The sequence below is a fragment of the Calidris pugnax genome, unplaced genomic scaffold (genome assembly GCF_001431845.1).
Source record: "Calidris pugnax isolate Ruff unplaced genomic scaffold, ASM143184v1 scaffold252, whole genome shotgun sequence".
Taxonomy (NCBI): Eukaryota; Metazoa; Chordata; class Aves; order Charadriiformes; family Scolopacidae; genus Calidris; species Calidris pugnax.
Window position 1 is genome coordinate 5,088,671 of NW_015091118.1, and position 17,971 is coordinate 5,106,641.

At 39.8% G+C, this 17,971-nt stretch overlaps 1 protein-coding gene across 3 annotated transcripts in view; it reads right to left on the bottom strand.

Annotated features, from left to right (window-relative positions):
* Positions 1 to 2,639: 2,639 nt before the first annotated feature.
* Positions 2,640 to 17,971, bottom strand: part of MRE11A (MRE11 homolog A, double strand break repair nuclease) — a 22,485-nt gene continuing 7,153 nt past the window's right edge. For all 3 annotated transcript variants that reach the window (XM_014958322.1, XM_014958323.1, XM_014958324.1), the window contains 13 exons: positions 17,440 to 17,625; positions 16,799 to 16,970; positions 16,051 to 16,131; positions 15,357 to 15,483; positions 13,545 to 13,648; positions 11,148 to 11,321; positions 9,931 to 9,993; positions 8,730 to 8,946; positions 7,634 to 7,717; positions 6,606 to 6,661; positions 6,040 to 6,107; positions 5,341 to 5,419; positions 2,640 to 4,170 (listed from right to left, as the gene is read on the bottom strand). In XM_014958322.1, the coding sequence (XP_014813808.1) occupies positions 4,120 to 4,170; positions 5,341 to 5,419; positions 6,040 to 6,107; positions 6,606 to 6,661; positions 7,634 to 7,717; positions 8,730 to 8,946; positions 9,931 to 9,993; positions 11,148 to 11,321; positions 13,545 to 13,648; positions 15,357 to 15,483; positions 16,051 to 16,131; positions 16,799 to 16,970; positions 17,440 to 17,625 (1,462 nt within the window). In that variant the 3' untranslated portion in view covers positions 2,640 to 4,119. The remainder of the gene's footprint in view (positions 4,171 to 5,340; positions 5,420 to 6,039; positions 6,108 to 6,605; positions 6,662 to 7,633; positions 7,718 to 8,729; positions 8,947 to 9,930; positions 9,994 to 11,147; positions 11,322 to 13,544; positions 13,649 to 15,356; positions 15,484 to 16,050; positions 16,132 to 16,798; positions 16,971 to 17,439; positions 17,626 to 17,971) is intronic.

Here is a 17,971-nt window from a genome sequence, read left to right on the forward strand (position 1 = left end):
CTATTACCCCCTTCCACCCCCCCCCCCCGAAGGTGAGCTCCCAACCGGGATGTTCTGCAGCCATTGGGCTGCGTGGCATGACTCCCGCTCTGACGCTGCTCTTCCACGCAGCCCCGCTCCCCTGCTCCCAGATGAGCACATCGGTGAGGAAGGCAAACCCCCCTCCCCAGCCCTCAGCATCCTCCTCCTCCTCCACCAGCAGCCCACCTGATGTAAATCCCATCTATAAGCCAGCAGCGTGCAGGGCAGCTCTGTGCTCCTCCAGGACACCCGGCACATTTCAGCTCCCTTTCAAGGGTCTGGCAGGTGAGTTTCAGCCCGTTCCCCAGCACAACACTCACTAACTGGCACACAATAAGGGGAGGAACGGGTGCTGGAGCGAGTGCAGAGGAGGGCAATGAAGCTGGTGAGGGGGCTGGAAAACAAATCGTATGAGGAGCGGCTGAAGGAGCTGGGACTGTTCAGTATGAGGAAGAGGAGGCTGAGGGGAGACCTCATCACTCTCTACAACTACGTGAAAGGACACTGTAGAGAGGTTGGTGCTGGTCTCTTCTCACAGGTAATTAACAACAGAACAAAAGGGAACGGCTTCAAGCTCCAACAGGGTAGGTTTAGATTGAACATTAGCCGAAAGAGTGGTCGGGCATTGGAACAGGCTGCCCAGGGAGGTGGTGGAGTCCCCATCCCTGGCTGTGTTTAAGGGCCGTTTAGATGCAGTGCTAAGGGACATGGTGTAGGGGAGGACTTTGTAGAGTAGGGTAGATGGTTGGACTCGATGATCCCAAGGGTCTCTTCCAACCTAGACGATTCTATGATTCTATGATTTGGAATAACAAGCTAGTTTACTGTACTGACAGTATTTTTCCTTTTATTTTTTTTTTTTCCTCAGAGAGACAGCTTTCCTCTGGCAGGGCTTTCCTCTAGGAATAAAAAGGTTGATGTGAAACCGGGCTTGTAGTAACACGGAGGTAGCTACAAAGAGGTGATTATGTGAGACAGAGGATGGGAAGGGATGTCCCAGCCCAGCCAGTCCCGTATCCAAACCAACAGGCAGCCATACACCAGACCCAGGGACTGACAAGACAGCAGCAAGCACGTTCCCTGGGCTTTCCCCCCAAAAACACAGTAGGAAATCGAAGACCAGTATCAGGAGACCAAGAGCTACAAATCTTCCGTGGTGCAGAAAGACCTGCCCCCCCATGAGTGCACGTCTGAGGTGCTGTCCCTCTGCTGGGGACAGATCTGCCTGGGCCAGAGCAGGGGTTGTACAAAAAGGTTTTATCAATTAAAAGACTATTATCTGAAAAGCTTATATTATAAAGCCAGTCACTCACTGGTGAAAATAACACTTCCAGAAGATGTTTGTGACTCCCCCGGTGAAGCACTCGGGCTGCTTTCTCCTCACCACTGCTCAAGAGTTGAACAGGGGGACAGGCAGCACAGCCAGCTCACAGCACTCCTCTGCAACCTGCTGCCAGCATCGAGCTCTTCCACAAAATTGCCCAATTCCAGCTTTTCCAGGAGTTTTCCTGTCTCTTTCACTCTACTGTGGCTTTGCTGAACATTTGAGCTTTCTGGGGCAGGTGGATTGGAAGTTACATGAGTGAGAAGTGACTTTTCCAGTCACTTCTGGATCCAGTGTGATCTCTGAGAAAGAGCATTGATTTTTCGAGCATCTTACCCCTCGTATCATAAATCCCACTGAGGATGAGCAGTATCTGTGTACAGTACAGTCTTCCCACACAAACCAGGTTACATTTTCCCCCCCAAAGATGCCACCTTTGTCTTCTATACAAGACAATTGGAGAACGCCTGCAGTTTAACCCCAGAAACAAATCTGCTGTGAATTTAACAGTTGACTGGAAAAACATTGTGAAGCAGGAGGAAAGAACCTTTGATACAATTCCTATTCATCCCATATACTTTGTAAAATCTTTGCTTAGCATGCCAGTTCAACTTTAAAAGATAAAGTCCCCTTAAGACATTAGTGAAACAATAAAGTAGACAATTTAACTCTTTATAACAAAACAGGCTTTATTTGGTGTGGTGGGTTGACCTCGGGGGTTGCCAGCTGCCCATAAAGCCACCCAACTCCCCATCCTTAGCAAGATGGGAAGAAAATTAGATTAAAAACTTGTGGCTCAAGATAAAAGCAGGTGAGTGGAAAGAAACAAAGGTCGTGCGTGAAGGCAAAGCATATAAAGAAGATTTACTCTTTATGTCCCATCAGCAGGTGACATCCAGCCACCTCAGGAGGTGTACTGAGTGCTTTGGAAGACAAATGCCTCAATAACAAATGTAGCCCTCCCTCCTCCCTTCCTTCAGCGTTTATTGCTGGGCATAACATCAAGGGTACAGAATATCCCTGGGGTCAGCTGGCCTGGCTGTGTCCCCCCGCAGCCTGCTGGCCTCTCTGGGGCGTTGGAGACAGCCTGGACACTGTGGAGCACTGCTCTGCAGGACCAAAACATTGGTGTGGTCTCAACACCCTTCATGCTGCAAACACAGAGCCCAGCACCCCACGGGCTGCTCCCCCCCAGCCAGACCCAACACACACGGGGGGCAACATAAAGCAGCAAAGTGTTTAAAAAACGTCAATCTCTCAGATTTAGTGTAGCCCATAAAACTGCCGTTCACAATTTACTTAACAGAAATAGTTTATTTTTAAAAAAAAAAGTCTAAACCCCCACCTTGAAGGGTATTTACAGCAGCTTTTAAATTGCATAGATATAATATTATAGCTGACAGTCCTTAATGAAACGAAAAAAAAACAGGCTACCAAATTATTTGCTGACACCTAAAGAGATCGCGCTGCTCTGTAAGTTGCTACTAAGCTCTACGCTAGGAATTTGCAGGCCTTGATCATTTTTATGGAAGTCTTCTGGAAGCTCAAGGCCCAAAGCTGTTCCCTGCTACAGCATTTATGGAGGCAAAGTAACAGCAGTCACGTACAAGTGAGGGCCAGGGAAATCACAGCTGCCCAATCCCACCTCTTTGGAGAAGACAGCAAAAATGCAAAGGCATGGCCACAGCTACTCAACACATTTAGTGCTTCTCTGACATGCTGGGTGTTTGCTGATGAACTCTTCTGGCCTTTTCCTTGATGAGCTCTAATGGCCACAGTTTTAGAACAGCACTTTTTGGGGAGTGGGGTGTACAGAGGTGGAAAGAGAGAAGGAGGTATAGGTCTAGGTCTTGGCTCCTTCAACAGGAGGAGTGGTTCCTCCACTGCAAATACAATACTGTGTTTTAAAAGCCTCATTTGGAGAGTATCTGGAAAACAGTGACGATGTTTTAGGAGGTTTACTGAAGCTGTGGGCTGAGGAGATGATACCTGAAAAACGTCAACTAAGAAAAAGGCAAGAGGCAATGTCCTGCCCATTACTGGCTCAATAGCTTGATTCTTCAAGCAGCATTCCTTGTGAAGCTGTAAGGTTCTACCCTTACATCTCATTTACAGGGTAAAAGCTGACAATGCAATTCCATCTGAAATCTTTGGCACTTCTTGAGTTACAGAACAGAATTTGTTACTGTATGCTATGACATTTAATAACGGTGCAATAGTGGCTTTAGCTCTCCTAGTAGAGTTGAAAGTATTGGAACATTTTCCAGCTTCAATATTGAAAACTATTTTTGGGTCAAACTATTACTCTTCAGAGTTTTCAACTCTATCTGCAGAAAATTGCAAGTAAGTACAAGTTCTGTTATGCTGAGTCCGTGTCCACATCCCTACTTGCATACCACTACGAATTTACTCCTTGGCAAAATTCAAGCCCAAGAGATGGAGTTTTCTATAAAAGATATGATTGTTATTTACATTGTCATCCCAGAAAGAAAACAGGCTTTTAGAAGTTTTAGAAAGAACTTTCAGTTTCAGGCAGTACTTCAGAATATTAGACACTCTAATGTAATGCATTAAGCAATGCAACACCCAGATTATACCAAATTTGGTGCCAGAGGAAAAAAAAAAACACCTGAACAAAAAACATTTCATAAAAGTGAAAAGTAAAGGCAAGCCATCATTTACAGAGAAATGCCACATAGAGAATGCCTTGCAAACTGCTTTCCATTTCCTTCTCTAATTTTCACATTTCTCTCTTGTGTAGTGAGTCAAAAAAATCACTTAGTTCTTCTTGACGTTGCAGTGCTTTTGAATGGATCAAATTCATCCTGCAATTTGTAAACAGATCTGGATTACTAGAACAAACATGCATTCTGAGTCATTACAAGCCAAGTCACCTTTAGATTAAACTAGAAAGCCTGCTTGCATTATTCCATGTTTTCTGACAGACCTGTTTTTCTTGTTTTTGATAGGAAAGAGATTATCCTTTGATTTAAAGGTCCAGATAGTAAATGTAAAGAGAATGAGTTTAAGTCAATATGATCAGAACAGTGACTCTGAAACGAGGAACAATCCTTATTTCGGGTGTGACCAGGGAACCATTATCATTATGAGCAGCACATACCTCAATGAAGTTATGTCCATCTACATATCACTTGTCATAATTTACTGACATTGGCATGAAACAAAAATACTGTTTCTTTTTGCATGTTCAACCAAACATGTAGTTTTGCATCTCAGGTACAAGGAGAGACACAGCAGCGGTGAGAAGGGACAAGAGTTTAATGTTTTCTCTGAGTGTCCAACACCTGCCCTTGCGAAGGCTGGGACCCTGACCATGCATGATGGTCTGCTGCTCTGGGAAAACAAACTGCACAGCCCTGGACAGTATCGTGTGTATTCTACTCAGTGCAACACTCTAAATAAAGTTCTACTTGTTTAATTACAGAAGAAGCTATTTCCTAGCAGTTCAGATATATACTGCAAGAACAGGCATCTTAAATTTGAAGACAGTGTATTAATATCTTTTTTTTACGTGTATTTAAGTAATTTGCAACAATAAAACAACAAAGTGCCATGGAAAATAGCCCTTTTTAAATGCAAAAAATCCAGAACTCTTACTTTTTACAAGAAAAAAAAAAAAAAAAAAACAAAAGACATAGCCAAGAACAATAAGAGATCACAATTACTTTCTTACACAGGCAAAAAAAAAAACCCAAACCTGTTCCACACATTTCAGGAATGAAAATTAACTGATTAAGAATTGAAGGGAAAAAGGCCTGGATATTTTCCTGAGATCCCTTCCAGCCTTATTACTGATTATTATGATATTCTAATTAAAACTGGTTGCAATAATCTTGCCTTGTTAGTAATAAAAAAAAAAAATTAAAAAAAATCATTTTTACTTTTAAATGCTTTATTCAAATAACTACAGAACAATAAGCTACAGAAATTTACACAAATTAAAAGGAAAAAAAACCAAACAGTATATACCATACCTCATCTGACTCAAAATCAACTCCTCTAGATGTTTGGCTTTGAGAACCTCTTTTACTAAGTGAAGATGGAGTTGACAGCCTGGAAACATACAAAGAAAAAAAGAAAAAAAAAAAAAAAAGGAATCAGTGTGTTCTCAGTTACCAGACATTCCAACAAATCTCCCCTTGAAAGAGGGGAGACTTGGATTAGATGCTAGAAAGAAATTCTTTCCTGTGAGGGTGGTGAGGCACTGGAACAGGTTGCCCAGAGAAGCTGTGGATGCCCCATCCCTGGAGGTGTCCAAGGTCAGGCTGGATGGGGCTTTGGGCAACCTGGTCTGGTGGGAGGTGTCCCTGCCCATGGCAGGGGGTTGGAACTCAATGATCCTTAAGGTCCCTTCCAACTCTAACCATTCTATGATTTTAAATACAGGGATTAAGAATTAATAGAAATAACAATAAGTAGAACTATTCAAATTCTCAAACAAATATACTAATTCTAAAGCTCTGACCTAGCTTATCTCAATCAGTACAGCAATTTATTGTTATAGAAAGATTACCCACATTAACAGGTAAAAAAGTATATAAATTCTCTAAGCAGTGTTATGATTTTCTTAAAAATCTGTTTTTTTTCAGGTACTGGATTAGATCCCTGACACTGCTAATTACCAATCAGAAATAGAGCAGTCATGGGAACATTCATGAAGTAAACATACTGACCTCTGATTTACTTTGGAAGAAGGAACAATAGAAATGTCTTCTAGATCAGAGTCATCATCTATAATAACCTGAAAAAATGGTATCATTTATAAAGCTTTTTCACAGAATTTATTCTTACAGAGATATAGTGCATAATAGCACAGTATTACAGCATAAAACCTTTGGGGCTTTTTCCAGCTATATACACAATTAGTTATAACAGACACTTGGATAGGGCTCAAGGCTAGAGCTGTACAACGTGCAAATACAGCACAAGTTACGATGTTCAAATCTCTGATCTTGCAGAAACCCCCAAAATACTCATATATGTACACGCTGTATCTTAAGACTATGGTCACAAATAAAACATGGTCTTTGTTTTTCTCAGACAAGCCCCATACCAAAAAAGGGTACAAAAGTTACAAATTAACACACAGAAACTTACTGCTGGAACTGATGGCTTGGGAACACCTGCTGGTTTAGGCTAATGGGGTTTTTTTAGGCTAACATTTTGACCATATATTTCTTTTTCAAATCAGAGGACAGCCAAAGGCAGCACAATTTCACTCATGCAAGATGCTTCTTACCTCAGAGTAAGATTTAGATGAATTCAAGGAGCTCTCTGGTTTCAAAGACCTAAAGGCTAGAGTAAAACGAATGTAGTATTTTAAAAGTGCTCACACAATAAAATGCAAACAATGTTATATCATTCTTTTCATTTAATATCTGCTTAGCACGCATTTCCTCTGCAAAATACCCTGTAAAACAAACTCCCAAACCCAACCCAAAACACAATGTAAGCCTTTTCTAGAGTCTAACAACCCAGGGATCTAACCCTCTGTGCAGCAGCAGGTGCTTCTCACTCCGGCTGAAAAACCTTCAGTAACTTTGGTTAAGAGAAAAACATTACTATAATTGCTATTCTTGTATGTCTAACAGTTCAGACATCAATACATCTGCTACAATTGATTTCTCTGCAGTATTTTACGTCAATTGCTGACCAATTTAAAGTTTAGGTAATTGGCCGATTAATTTAAAACTCGCTCTACCTTTGGGTATTTTGTGGATTTCTTTGTAGCTTTGTAAGCAGCATTTTTTTAATTTAATACTCTTATTATCTACATTGTTTCCTCAGAGCCCGTCCTCGGTATCAAGGAAGGGCTACTCCCACATTGGCGGCTTAAATCACAAACTGGCATTTCTCACGCTTGCTACAATGTAAAACTAAATGGATTTATATTAAAGCCAGTCAAGTTTAAACTTCTTATCCACAGAGGAATATTCTGCACAAAATAGATGCTATTAAGTCACATCCCTTCTATGCTTATTCCTTAAGGAACTGCATGCAGTAGGAACTGGACAGAGGGAACATCTAGTCAGAAGCTCTTGACACATTTCATTTTATCCCATGACAGCAGGATATTACTCTTCTTTTTTTGCCCCCTAAATTCTTCTTTCTCTCATTTCTCTTAGTTACTCTATTTCATCAGAACCAAAAGAATCTCTCACAATTGGACTAATAGAAACAAAGGCAAATAGAGACACTTCATTAAATAAACACCTTCATTGCAATTTGAAAGAGCAGATCAGAGCAATGGACAGATTGAAGGCCTACCATCCATGATAGACATGTTCTTGGCAGGCCCAGATACAGGCTTGTAGGTTCTGCTGCTTGTAGCTGACTCTTGGCTGGTGCGTCCTGTGGGGATAATAAAAGATATGCAAATGTGAGTTGGGTTTTTTGCCTGCCCTTTATTCTATCATTACTGAGCAGGAAGTGACTTTAAAACCTACATTCCTCGTTACTCCTTCACTTTCTTCCTTGAATCTAAGCCCTCCTTACATGCAGAACTGCTCAGGGTCCAGCTCCACAGACACCCCCCAGCTCTGATGGGATCACAGGAGTGCTGGAGCACACGCCCAAAGAACTAGTTCAAAGGCACTGACTAAACCAGTCCTAACATGATCAGCCTTTCTGTCAACTTACTCTGCTCTCAGACCCTTGGGCATATTACTGAGACAACTCAAAAGAGTATATAACTGCAGGACCCCAACTTTTCTTTTTTTACTTATATATATATTTTTATATAAAATGGAGGTACCACTATCACCTTAAAGTGCACAATCACACCTGGCCCAGGAGCTACCTGATTCATTTTGCTTAGTAAACACTTCCCATTTTTTCAGTCTAGAAACAATGAAGTCTGTTGTAAATTGCATGAGGATAGAGACAATCTGTACGTCTGCTTTATACTGCTCAAACATCTGTACCTCCACTCTATACTGCTCAAAAGCATTACCTTTAGCAGTAACAAAAAGCTATACAAGCACTGCATTTTACAGACTTTCCCAATAATGCATCTTTTAAGAGTCTACTATGTTTCCATGTTTCCATAGCTGGGAAGCAAGATATTTTTCTTTTAATGACTCTGTGAAAAAGTCACAACTTAAGCCTTGTAAGGCAGTCAACTGTATGTGTAATATGATATTACAAATACTTCTGAAGAATTTTTTTTTCCAATAGGAGCCCTTAAGCAAAAAATTTCCACTTGATGGAAGTGTGTCCCTGCCCGTGGCAGGGGGGTTGGAACTAGATGATCTTCAAGATCCCTTGCAAACTAAACCCCTCTATGATCAGAAGACAGTCGCCTTTTAAAGAAAGAAAAAAAAAGTCATTAACTGCAGTACAAAGAATGTGAAGTTTTTCTTACCTCTTCCCCTTTGAGATGAACCTCTTGCTGTTGTATTTTGTCCTCTTGCACCTCTTGCCCTACCTCTTGCCCGACCCCTTCCTCGGCTCAGTGTTGCAGGAAAACCATCATCTGAATCCCCAGCTCCTTTCATCCCTGTATCCATGAGCTCTTCATCGCTGGAGGCTGCGACAAGGACTGCGTCCTCAGATCTGTGGGCTCGAGCCCTGGTCATTGCCTGAAATGGAACAATAGTAAAGAGTATATATAGTAAAGAGTATATATAGTAAAGAGAATCTTAGATGATTAAATGCACCATTGTTAAATCCTAGTTGTGAGACATAACTCTAAACCACTGAGGTTTAGAAGACCCAAATCCACAGAGTTATGGAACGCAAGGAATTCTGTCAAAAAGCAGGGATGGTATTTAGTCTATTTAATTTAGAGGTGTACGTATAAAGTAGTTAGCTAAGCCCTGATAACAGAATGGAGCTAATTGATACGATACACCATCAGTGGAGTTTGGTGAACAGTTCAGGCCATTCTATGTCAGCTGTGTACATCTGCTCAGAAGAAGCACCCTCTGGGCTCCACTGACTTGAGCTTTGCTGAGGCCAGTGGGTGCTTGGGACAACTAGTTCATGTGAAGCTATCTCAGATCAGGAGAACTGAATCCCACCCCAGGTGTCCTTTTTCTCAAAATTTCACTCCAGTCTCACAAAGCTTGCAAAGACAAGGAGCACCAATGCTGTCAGTAGCTGGCAATTCTCTTTGGAAATACATATGAATCTCTGGGAGATCTAAGACTCTAAAATTGCTGATAAGGACAATAGTACCTAAAGGTGTACCAATTTGTTCCAGTAACACCACTCAATAAAGCCCATGACACACCCACTGGTGATGGCATCACAAATAGTTGAAAATGACAGAAGGTCACCTGCCTGGTCTAACCTTTGCCACTCAAAGCAAGAACAGTTGAACACTCAGGCTCACAAATCTGCACAAGCAAATGGATCTCAAAAGCCAAACTGAGCAGCAGCTCAATAGCATGTATGGCACATATTACATCAAAGAAGATTTTTAAAAGACTTACTAATCTTCCCTATGCAGACACACACTGTTTTTGGCAAGGACAATGTTGAAGTGTTGCTAAGTGACTTCACTCATAAGCAGAAGTCACCATTCCATTCTTCACCCTACATTTAAAATTCAAAGGAGTTACCTCACGAACTTCCTCATCCTCTTCTTCAGTATTCTTTTTTCTACTCTCCCTGAATTTTCGCACCTGAATAAAATGAGTTCCCATCAAATTAACAGTTCATTTCATACAATAATCAAAACACAGTAAGTGAGAAGTCTTGATCACTGAATTATTAAGTTAAGAAGAAGAGTGCAAAATAATTGAACAGATTGTTTAGAACCTTTTCATGCTGTCCTACAGTTGAAGAGTTTCACATTCTATTAATGACTGGAGCTACATCCCTGGGGAGAAAAAAGCTTTGGACTTGATGAAAAGCAGGAGATACTACAGTCAAGAAAAGGAGACTATATGTAATTTGACAATAAGGGATGGTGAAATATGAATAACTGGAAAAGAAGGGGTAGAGATGAAGAGGCAAGACAGAAAACAAGGATGCTGAGAAGAGACAAACATTGCATACATGTACAACTAAGAAAGCTCAGCTTGCCAAGTATGGAAAAAGATATTGGTGGTGAGAGGAGAAGCTGGCAGAAGTCCAAAAGACAAACAAAAAAACCCAAAGTGACACAGAAAGCCTACAGGCACTGATTGTTTATGGCTTCTTCCAACTCCTCCTGAATGCAAGCAATCAGCAAGAAAACAGGTAGGTGAAACCTTCCTCCCCCCACCAAATTATTCTTTACACAGTGCACAGTCAAGCTGCAGAACAACTTGTCATATAATGCTGGAGTATTACACCTAATACATGGGCTCATGTGGATGCTCAACAAGTTAACAGAGAAGTTAATCAAAGGTTACTAGATACACATAAACCAGGTTTGTCTCTGGGTGACCCTGAGCTGCAAGCAGTTAGAAGTTAGTAGAGCACCTGAAGGACAGGTTTCCCTTATGCTTGCCCTGTTCCTGCATCCTTCCCTAAGCCAATATGGAAAAGCTGAGAAGACATTATATCTACCATCTTTCTCACAGTAGACATACATATATTAGAGTGATAGATCTTTTCCATACATGTGCAAATAAAGTGAGAATCAGTATAAACACACCTAAACCCCATTTTAAACACAAGCTTTTAAACTATGTATTTGAAACTTCATCACTGTATTATTAATTCCAGAAAATTACTAGAGGCGAGTCTTGCACATGCTCCACACGCAGGCAGATCTATTAAACCAGGTTTGAGCACTGATTTTTCTACTGTCTTGGCTTCTTCTGAGAAATTAACATTAACAGAATATTACCTCCTCATCTATTTTTTCTTCCTCTGCATCAGTGCGACGCTCCTTAAGAAATCTCTGCGTTTTTTCTAGTTGAAACTTCACCAACTCTTCTATGGCATCTTTTTCCTCTTTGTCCACAAACTCCTGCACTGCTTCTCCCATTCCTCTTTCAGTTAGAAGTGAAAGCTGCACTTTCTTTATAATTGGGGAAAACATTTTGTTAAGAAGCATCTGCCATCAAAGAAAGCAAGTAACATCCCTGCTGTTTCAGATAAATGTTACATTAAGTTGGTTCCAAAACCAGTCAAGTGCACTGAAGATTTCAATCAGAGAAAAGCACAATAAGCAAACCTGTTACTCACCGTAATACAGTACAACCCTTTTGCTACTGGCATGTTACACCTACTTAACAGAGTATTTTCCAGACCCGTCAAAGAAAATGTTTCATAAACAGTAAGGAAAATACAGTGTCAGCCATATCTAAAATAATTGGTCGGAAATGTATTGCTGAGAGAGGAGAGAAGGTAAACTGGATTCTTTCCTAGTTCCCCTCCCTTTTTTACACTAAAGCTAAGACCAACTTGCAGAGATATAAAAATGCTATTAAAAATAGGCCCGGAATTATTACAAATTCTAAATTACTTAGTTTTATTGTAAAATTCTAACATTAAAAAATGGCAGCTACAGAGCAGGCAAATTATTATGTCTACTCTATTGAAATGCAATTCTGTAAATACCAATAGTTCTCACGTGTTCATCGAGATATATTCATCAAGAAATTCTACATTAAGATACTAATACAGACACTAATTAGTAAAATTAATAGATGCTACTGGTGGTGTTTCGCAGCGATTCTCTTTTGTGCCCTCCTTCCCAATACAGTAAAAAGACACATTCTGAGAACCAAACTTCCATATGAACAGTAATGTTTAAATAGCAGCCTCTTTTGTCTGTAAGCTACAGAACAGATAATTCCTAAGTAATAAGCATTATATATGCCTATTAATGATTTTTGATCCTTCCAGGCATCCTTTAGAAATTGTTTTGAGGGAGGCATCAGAGGCATAAAACTTTCCCTGAAATAATTCTGCACAGAGGAGAAAATTTTACAGCTATTATAAATCAAGAAGGTTACATAAAAACAAAACAAGCATCTCAAAAGAGTGACTGATTGTAATCATGCAGAACATTAATGTCTCCCCCTCTTTCTTTCATTTCCATGTTAACTTAAAATGTATTAACGCCCCACTGCATGCCTTCCCAGGAGGAGAATGGATTCTTTCAACTCTTTACAGATGTTGAGCTGCTGAAGCAGACCTCAAATGTAGGGACTAGTAACTGAGCTGTTTATACAAGAACATACATACAAGTAGGGAAGATGGTGTAACAGGGAAAATTTTGCAGAATAAGAAAGGAAAAGAGATTAAAAGCAAAATTTATTTTTCATAGAATAATACAGTGCCCTGTCTTTGACACTGCTACCCGTCCCCATGGGATTTAGGGGTGGCATACATTTGAAGTACCTACTTCTGAACTAGTCACCCTGGGTTCCCTGTCATATACAGAAGGCAAATAGTCCTTCCAGAGCATGACTTATGCCATACTAATACTGACCCTTAACACGTGTCTAAAGTTAGGAATGATGATATAATTTGGGTGATCTTTACCTCAGGAATCCTCGCTCTGATTTCTATGAAGCATGTTCTGAAGTAGCTTCTGAAAGTTATGCTTGATCAACAAGATCAAGCATTTGGGTGTCTGACTCACTGATTATTATTTTTTTCCTCTGAGATGTTACTGCCCTGGTGTTGGGCAAGGGAAATAAATCAGGTTTAACAAGAGGGTACAGAGAAAGCAAACTGTTACGGGGTCTCTTCCTTTTCCCTGCCCTGCTTTAAATATAACGTGAGATTGCACTATGTCTGAGGACACAAATACACTGCAAAGTAACAAGTTACTTCAAGTCAGCTGTGTGAGATTGCACTATGTCTGAGGAATGCAAAGTAACAAGTTACTTCAAGTCAGCTGATCACAGTAAATGGTAGAGTTTCACATTGACCCTATAGCAAATTAAGGCAGCTTCTCACTCAAGAGCACGCTGCCTCACATGTTCCACCTGTAAGAACATGACACACTATTTAGCACAGGGCAGACACTTTACGTTCACATGAAGAGTTATCGTAGTGCTCTCAAGCTGGCATGTGCTCACATAACCTATAGGTTGTATATAGGGTAACAGGTGATTTTTGTGTAAGACATGCACTTCATACAGGAACCCACATACAGTTATATAGGAAATAAATTAACTTCTTGGTGAATGTCAGTCTTTTCAGGGAACACTACTTCCATTAAGAAAGCAAAAAAAGATAAACAGATTACATACAATTAAAAAAAATATCATAAAAGGCAGAAAGATACCTTCTCCGCTGTCTGAAAATACTGCTTTACAAGGTCTTCCACCCTCAGTGTCATCCCCTCAGAAGCAGGTCTGCTCACCAGTTTTCCAAAATTAAGCTCATTCTCTAGAACAGAAAAGCACAGTGGCACTGTCACCCATGCTTGCAGCTTTTAACTATTATCATCCCACTGACAGTAACAGGAAAAAAGGTATTGGCCTCTTAAGAATTGTGGTCCCTTTTACAGGTAACAGATTTTTCTTCTAACTGTAGAGTCTGTTATCTAGAAATAAAGGTAAACGTAAGAGATACAATAATTGTACTGGACAACTCCACCTCTAGCAGATACAAAGGCTTCTAACTATCAAATATCTGTAATTATAAACTGAACACTATGTCCTGAAGGTTATTATAACTGAACTCTAGAAGATCACAACAGGAAGAAAAGTCGACCCATCAAAGCATCAAGGTTTTTGTTGTTTGGTTGTTGTGGTTTTTTTTTTTGGTTTTTGGTTTTTACGTCCAGGATGAACAGTCCCAACTCTCTCAGCTTGTCCTCATAGGAGAGGTGCTCCAGCCCTCTGACCACCTTTGCAGTCCTCCTCTGGACCTGCTCCAACAGGTCCATGTCCTGAAAATTTTGACTGCTTTATTAGCCACCTCCCTTGTGTTAGAGGATACTTAATAAAGTAATGCAAAGAACTGTGGTATTTTTACATTCCCTTCCTAAATCCAAGACGCACGTTAAGTGGGAAAATTAAAATGTGTTAATGAAACATGGCGACAGATGTGCAATCTGAATATACTTCCTTGTATTCTGAAAATGTAAATGAGATTACACACCTATTTTGAAAAAAATCAAAATAAACCAAGATCAATACAGCATAATTCAAAAAATTTCACTAAAAGCAGTTTTTATTCATGAAACACAATATTTTGAACTTTATAAAACTGACAGTGTAAGTAAAAACTGTCAATGGAATTGAGTACTTACACTAATGTGAACTATTAACAGTTATTTAGCACAGTATGTTCTTGTGCAAACTGTATCTTCATTACGACTATTACATTAGTCTATTACATCTAATTAGACTATTACATTGTCTATTAACCATTTATTAAAAATTATAGGCGCAGTGAGAAATGCCACAATAAAAACAGCCATTATTTGTTTTGCACAAATGTCTGGATAGAGACATACCTGGAACAGACTAAAAAGTCAAAAGTACCCTACACACATGATTAATTAGGGCAAATAAAATGCTATTGTACATTCGAACCTCTTGGGGTTTTTTTAAATGCACAAACATTTCTCAAGCCCAACCCCTCCATTAGTATTTTAAGTGTAAACAAATGAATTACTACAGCAGTACATTAAAAAAAACAGCCAAACAACAAACCAGAAGGAAAAAACACAACACCCACCTCTTTTCTTGCAAAGTGCCCAAAATCACCCATCTAATTCTGAGAAGTCTCAGGAGTGAGATATTTAATACCTTTCACAGTAATTATCATAGAATCATGGCGTAACTCAGTCTGGTATGGGGCTATATTTGTTACTAAAAGCAACTTAATCAGGTTTGAGGCCAAAAAAAAGGAATTATTTATGAATAACTGCCAGCAGATGCTGTGCTGAATATCAGAATTTTAGACAAACCCAGAAATAGAAAACAAATACTTGTGCAATATTTAAGCTTAAATGAGATTATGCATCTTTACTCCTTCTATAATACATTAGATGGTAGGTACTGAGCCTTTGCAAGCACTGGGTAACAAAATAAAGGAAGAAAAATTATAACCAAGGCAAGCCAATGATTCCTTCCTTTATAATTACCATTTTTCTCTTTTTGTTCGCGATGCCTGAAAAAGTGTATGATGTCTTTGGGGTTAGCCACCCTGTCCATGTACTTCTGGCTAAAACGATGGACACTAAATGGTTCGAAGCCACCTGTGTAATCAACCTAAGAGAGGAAAGGGAAAATTTAAATATGAAACAAACAGAAATAGAGAAGCCACACAAATCCAGATGTGTTTGTTACCCTTCAAATGAAAAATTAAAGTAAAACGTAAGTAAACCTAAAATGAATGCTTTACTATACTACGCAAAATAGTTAATAGATAATAATAGCTAATAAATAATATTAGCAGAATAGCTAATAACAGCCCAGACTGATAACCTGTTCCTCATTTGTTTCATTTACCAGTCTTTAGGAAAGCTTCCATAAATTAGGTTAGGAACAAACATAAGATAATATGACTTAAGAAAAACCTCTCTGTAAATAGCCACATTTGATCCCCTTGCTGGGACCAGCAGTGAAGTATAGTTATGACCAACCTCATCCTTTGCCATAGAACACTAGTTATACCACAGCTCAACAGAATCATGGTGCGTAGGTGATTTATATCCATCTGTTCACAGTAAGAAATTTCATATATATTTTGTGTTTATAAAAAAAGCCCGACTTTGCTTTGAAACTTTTCAAAGTGACCTTCCAAAACACAGCAATCCAAACCAAACAGTTTCTTACTCGTAATCTTATAAGAGGCTTCTCTGGCTGGCGTGGATTTCCCAAGCGTGCTCTTTCTGCATCATCCAGCATCAATTCAACCTATGAAGTAGAATCAGAAATTCAGTTCCACTTTATTCTCTTATGGACGCCTGAACCCCTCAAGTGTAACTTTAAACACGTGCAGCTGCAGGGGGGTACCACTGTCCAGTCAAAAACCGTAAGAATGAATGAGAAAAGTCATCATGAAAGGCTTATCTTTCAGATATACCCTAGTCCAGCAGTATCTACATCACTGATGACTCATAACTCTTCCTATATAGCCATTACCCTTTGCTAAATTTCTAGTTTCAGAGAAAAGCGGGAAGAGACTTACACAGACCTAAGAAGCAAGAGCAATTAACAAACCTGTTTAGTTACTTCTGGCACTTCACACTGCGTAGCCCAGACCCCAGGGTTTAGGTACACATGGTTATGCTGGTTCCAAGTGCACATCCAATGCCGCCCCAGTTGCAGGTGAGAGCTTTTGTACAAAGATGGACCCCCATAAAGCAGTTCCAGCCTACTTTAGGAGGTCATCCCAGTCAAGGAACCTGGAAGCCAAGGCTGCAGTGACTGCCATGGATTTAGCCTCCCATGGAAACGGTGCCTGTCTCAAATAAGACACTTCAAAACATAAGACTTCTCACATTCCAGTCTTAAAACCAGTCACAGATCACATTCCCTGACCGTAAGCTGATATCCATATACTGTTTGCATTACAGCTTACCTTCTCCATGCAGAACGCTTGTATTGCCTGAGTTACTTTAGGATTGTCTGGATTAAAAAGATCTGGATGATCAGCAAGAACAATATCCTCCATGTGGAACGTTCGCACTGTCTCTAGAGCAATCTTCTGCATTTTCATTTTTTTCTCTTTAACATGCAGCAAACCAATGTGTCTAGAAGGAGAAAGGTAAGTTACCAGAAGATAAACTTAAGAGAACTATAGTATAAAAATCTAGTGTAAGTTCATGTCTACTTTTCAGGGACCAAAGTTTAAAAGCTATAGGGAGTTCTTGGATCTGTACTTCATGGTTGGCCCTGCCAGACTTCTGTTCCATTATATTTAGATTGTGCTTGTTCCACAGACAACCACATGTACACAGTTCCTTGTATTCCAGTTTATCAGGGTGTATCCCCTACTAGACAAGTTCCATTTGCTTCAAATGTTAGGTTTAATCCCAAGTAAAACAAAAGTTATTCCAGGCACTGATTCCATCTACTTCCTTTGTTATGTCACACTCTGAAGCTAATCCACACGGTAACACAAACCCTTTCACACAATAAAATTATTTTTCCTTTCTCAACACAACACACAAGAGACATAAGGCAAGGGATAAAGAAGAACAAAAAGAAAAGATCACACACTTCTTCACAGCTTCCCCGGGGGACAGAGATGTCACTACTGAACTTCCTGGCTGAGAAACATAGAAACATTGCTGTTCATTTTGGGATGGCGCTATTTTGCACTCGTGTTCATGACCCCACACAACAAGATGAATGAAGTCATCTAAAAACTGCTCTGGAATGTAGTTGGTAGCTCCATGTTTGCTCCTGTTCAAGAAAAGAGAAAAATAATGAGAATGCGTACAGTCACGGCTGTGCAAAGGAGGAGTGAAGGAGAAAAATATCAGTGTGATTTAACGTGATACAGAAACTCCAGCAAAAATATCTGACATACATTTCACATCAGGTACCCATCACGTTTATTTCTTATGTAATTGTTTAAGGTATTTGGTTAAACAAAAAGGCAATTTAGACAGCTGCTTTCTTTTCTGCTCCCTACTTGTTATTTGGATCTCATTTTTCTTCTTACTTGGCTTGCAAGATTTTAGGGGTTTTTTCCATATGAATGCTTGTATAGCACCTCATGGCCTTTTTTTTTTTTTTTTTATAGCAG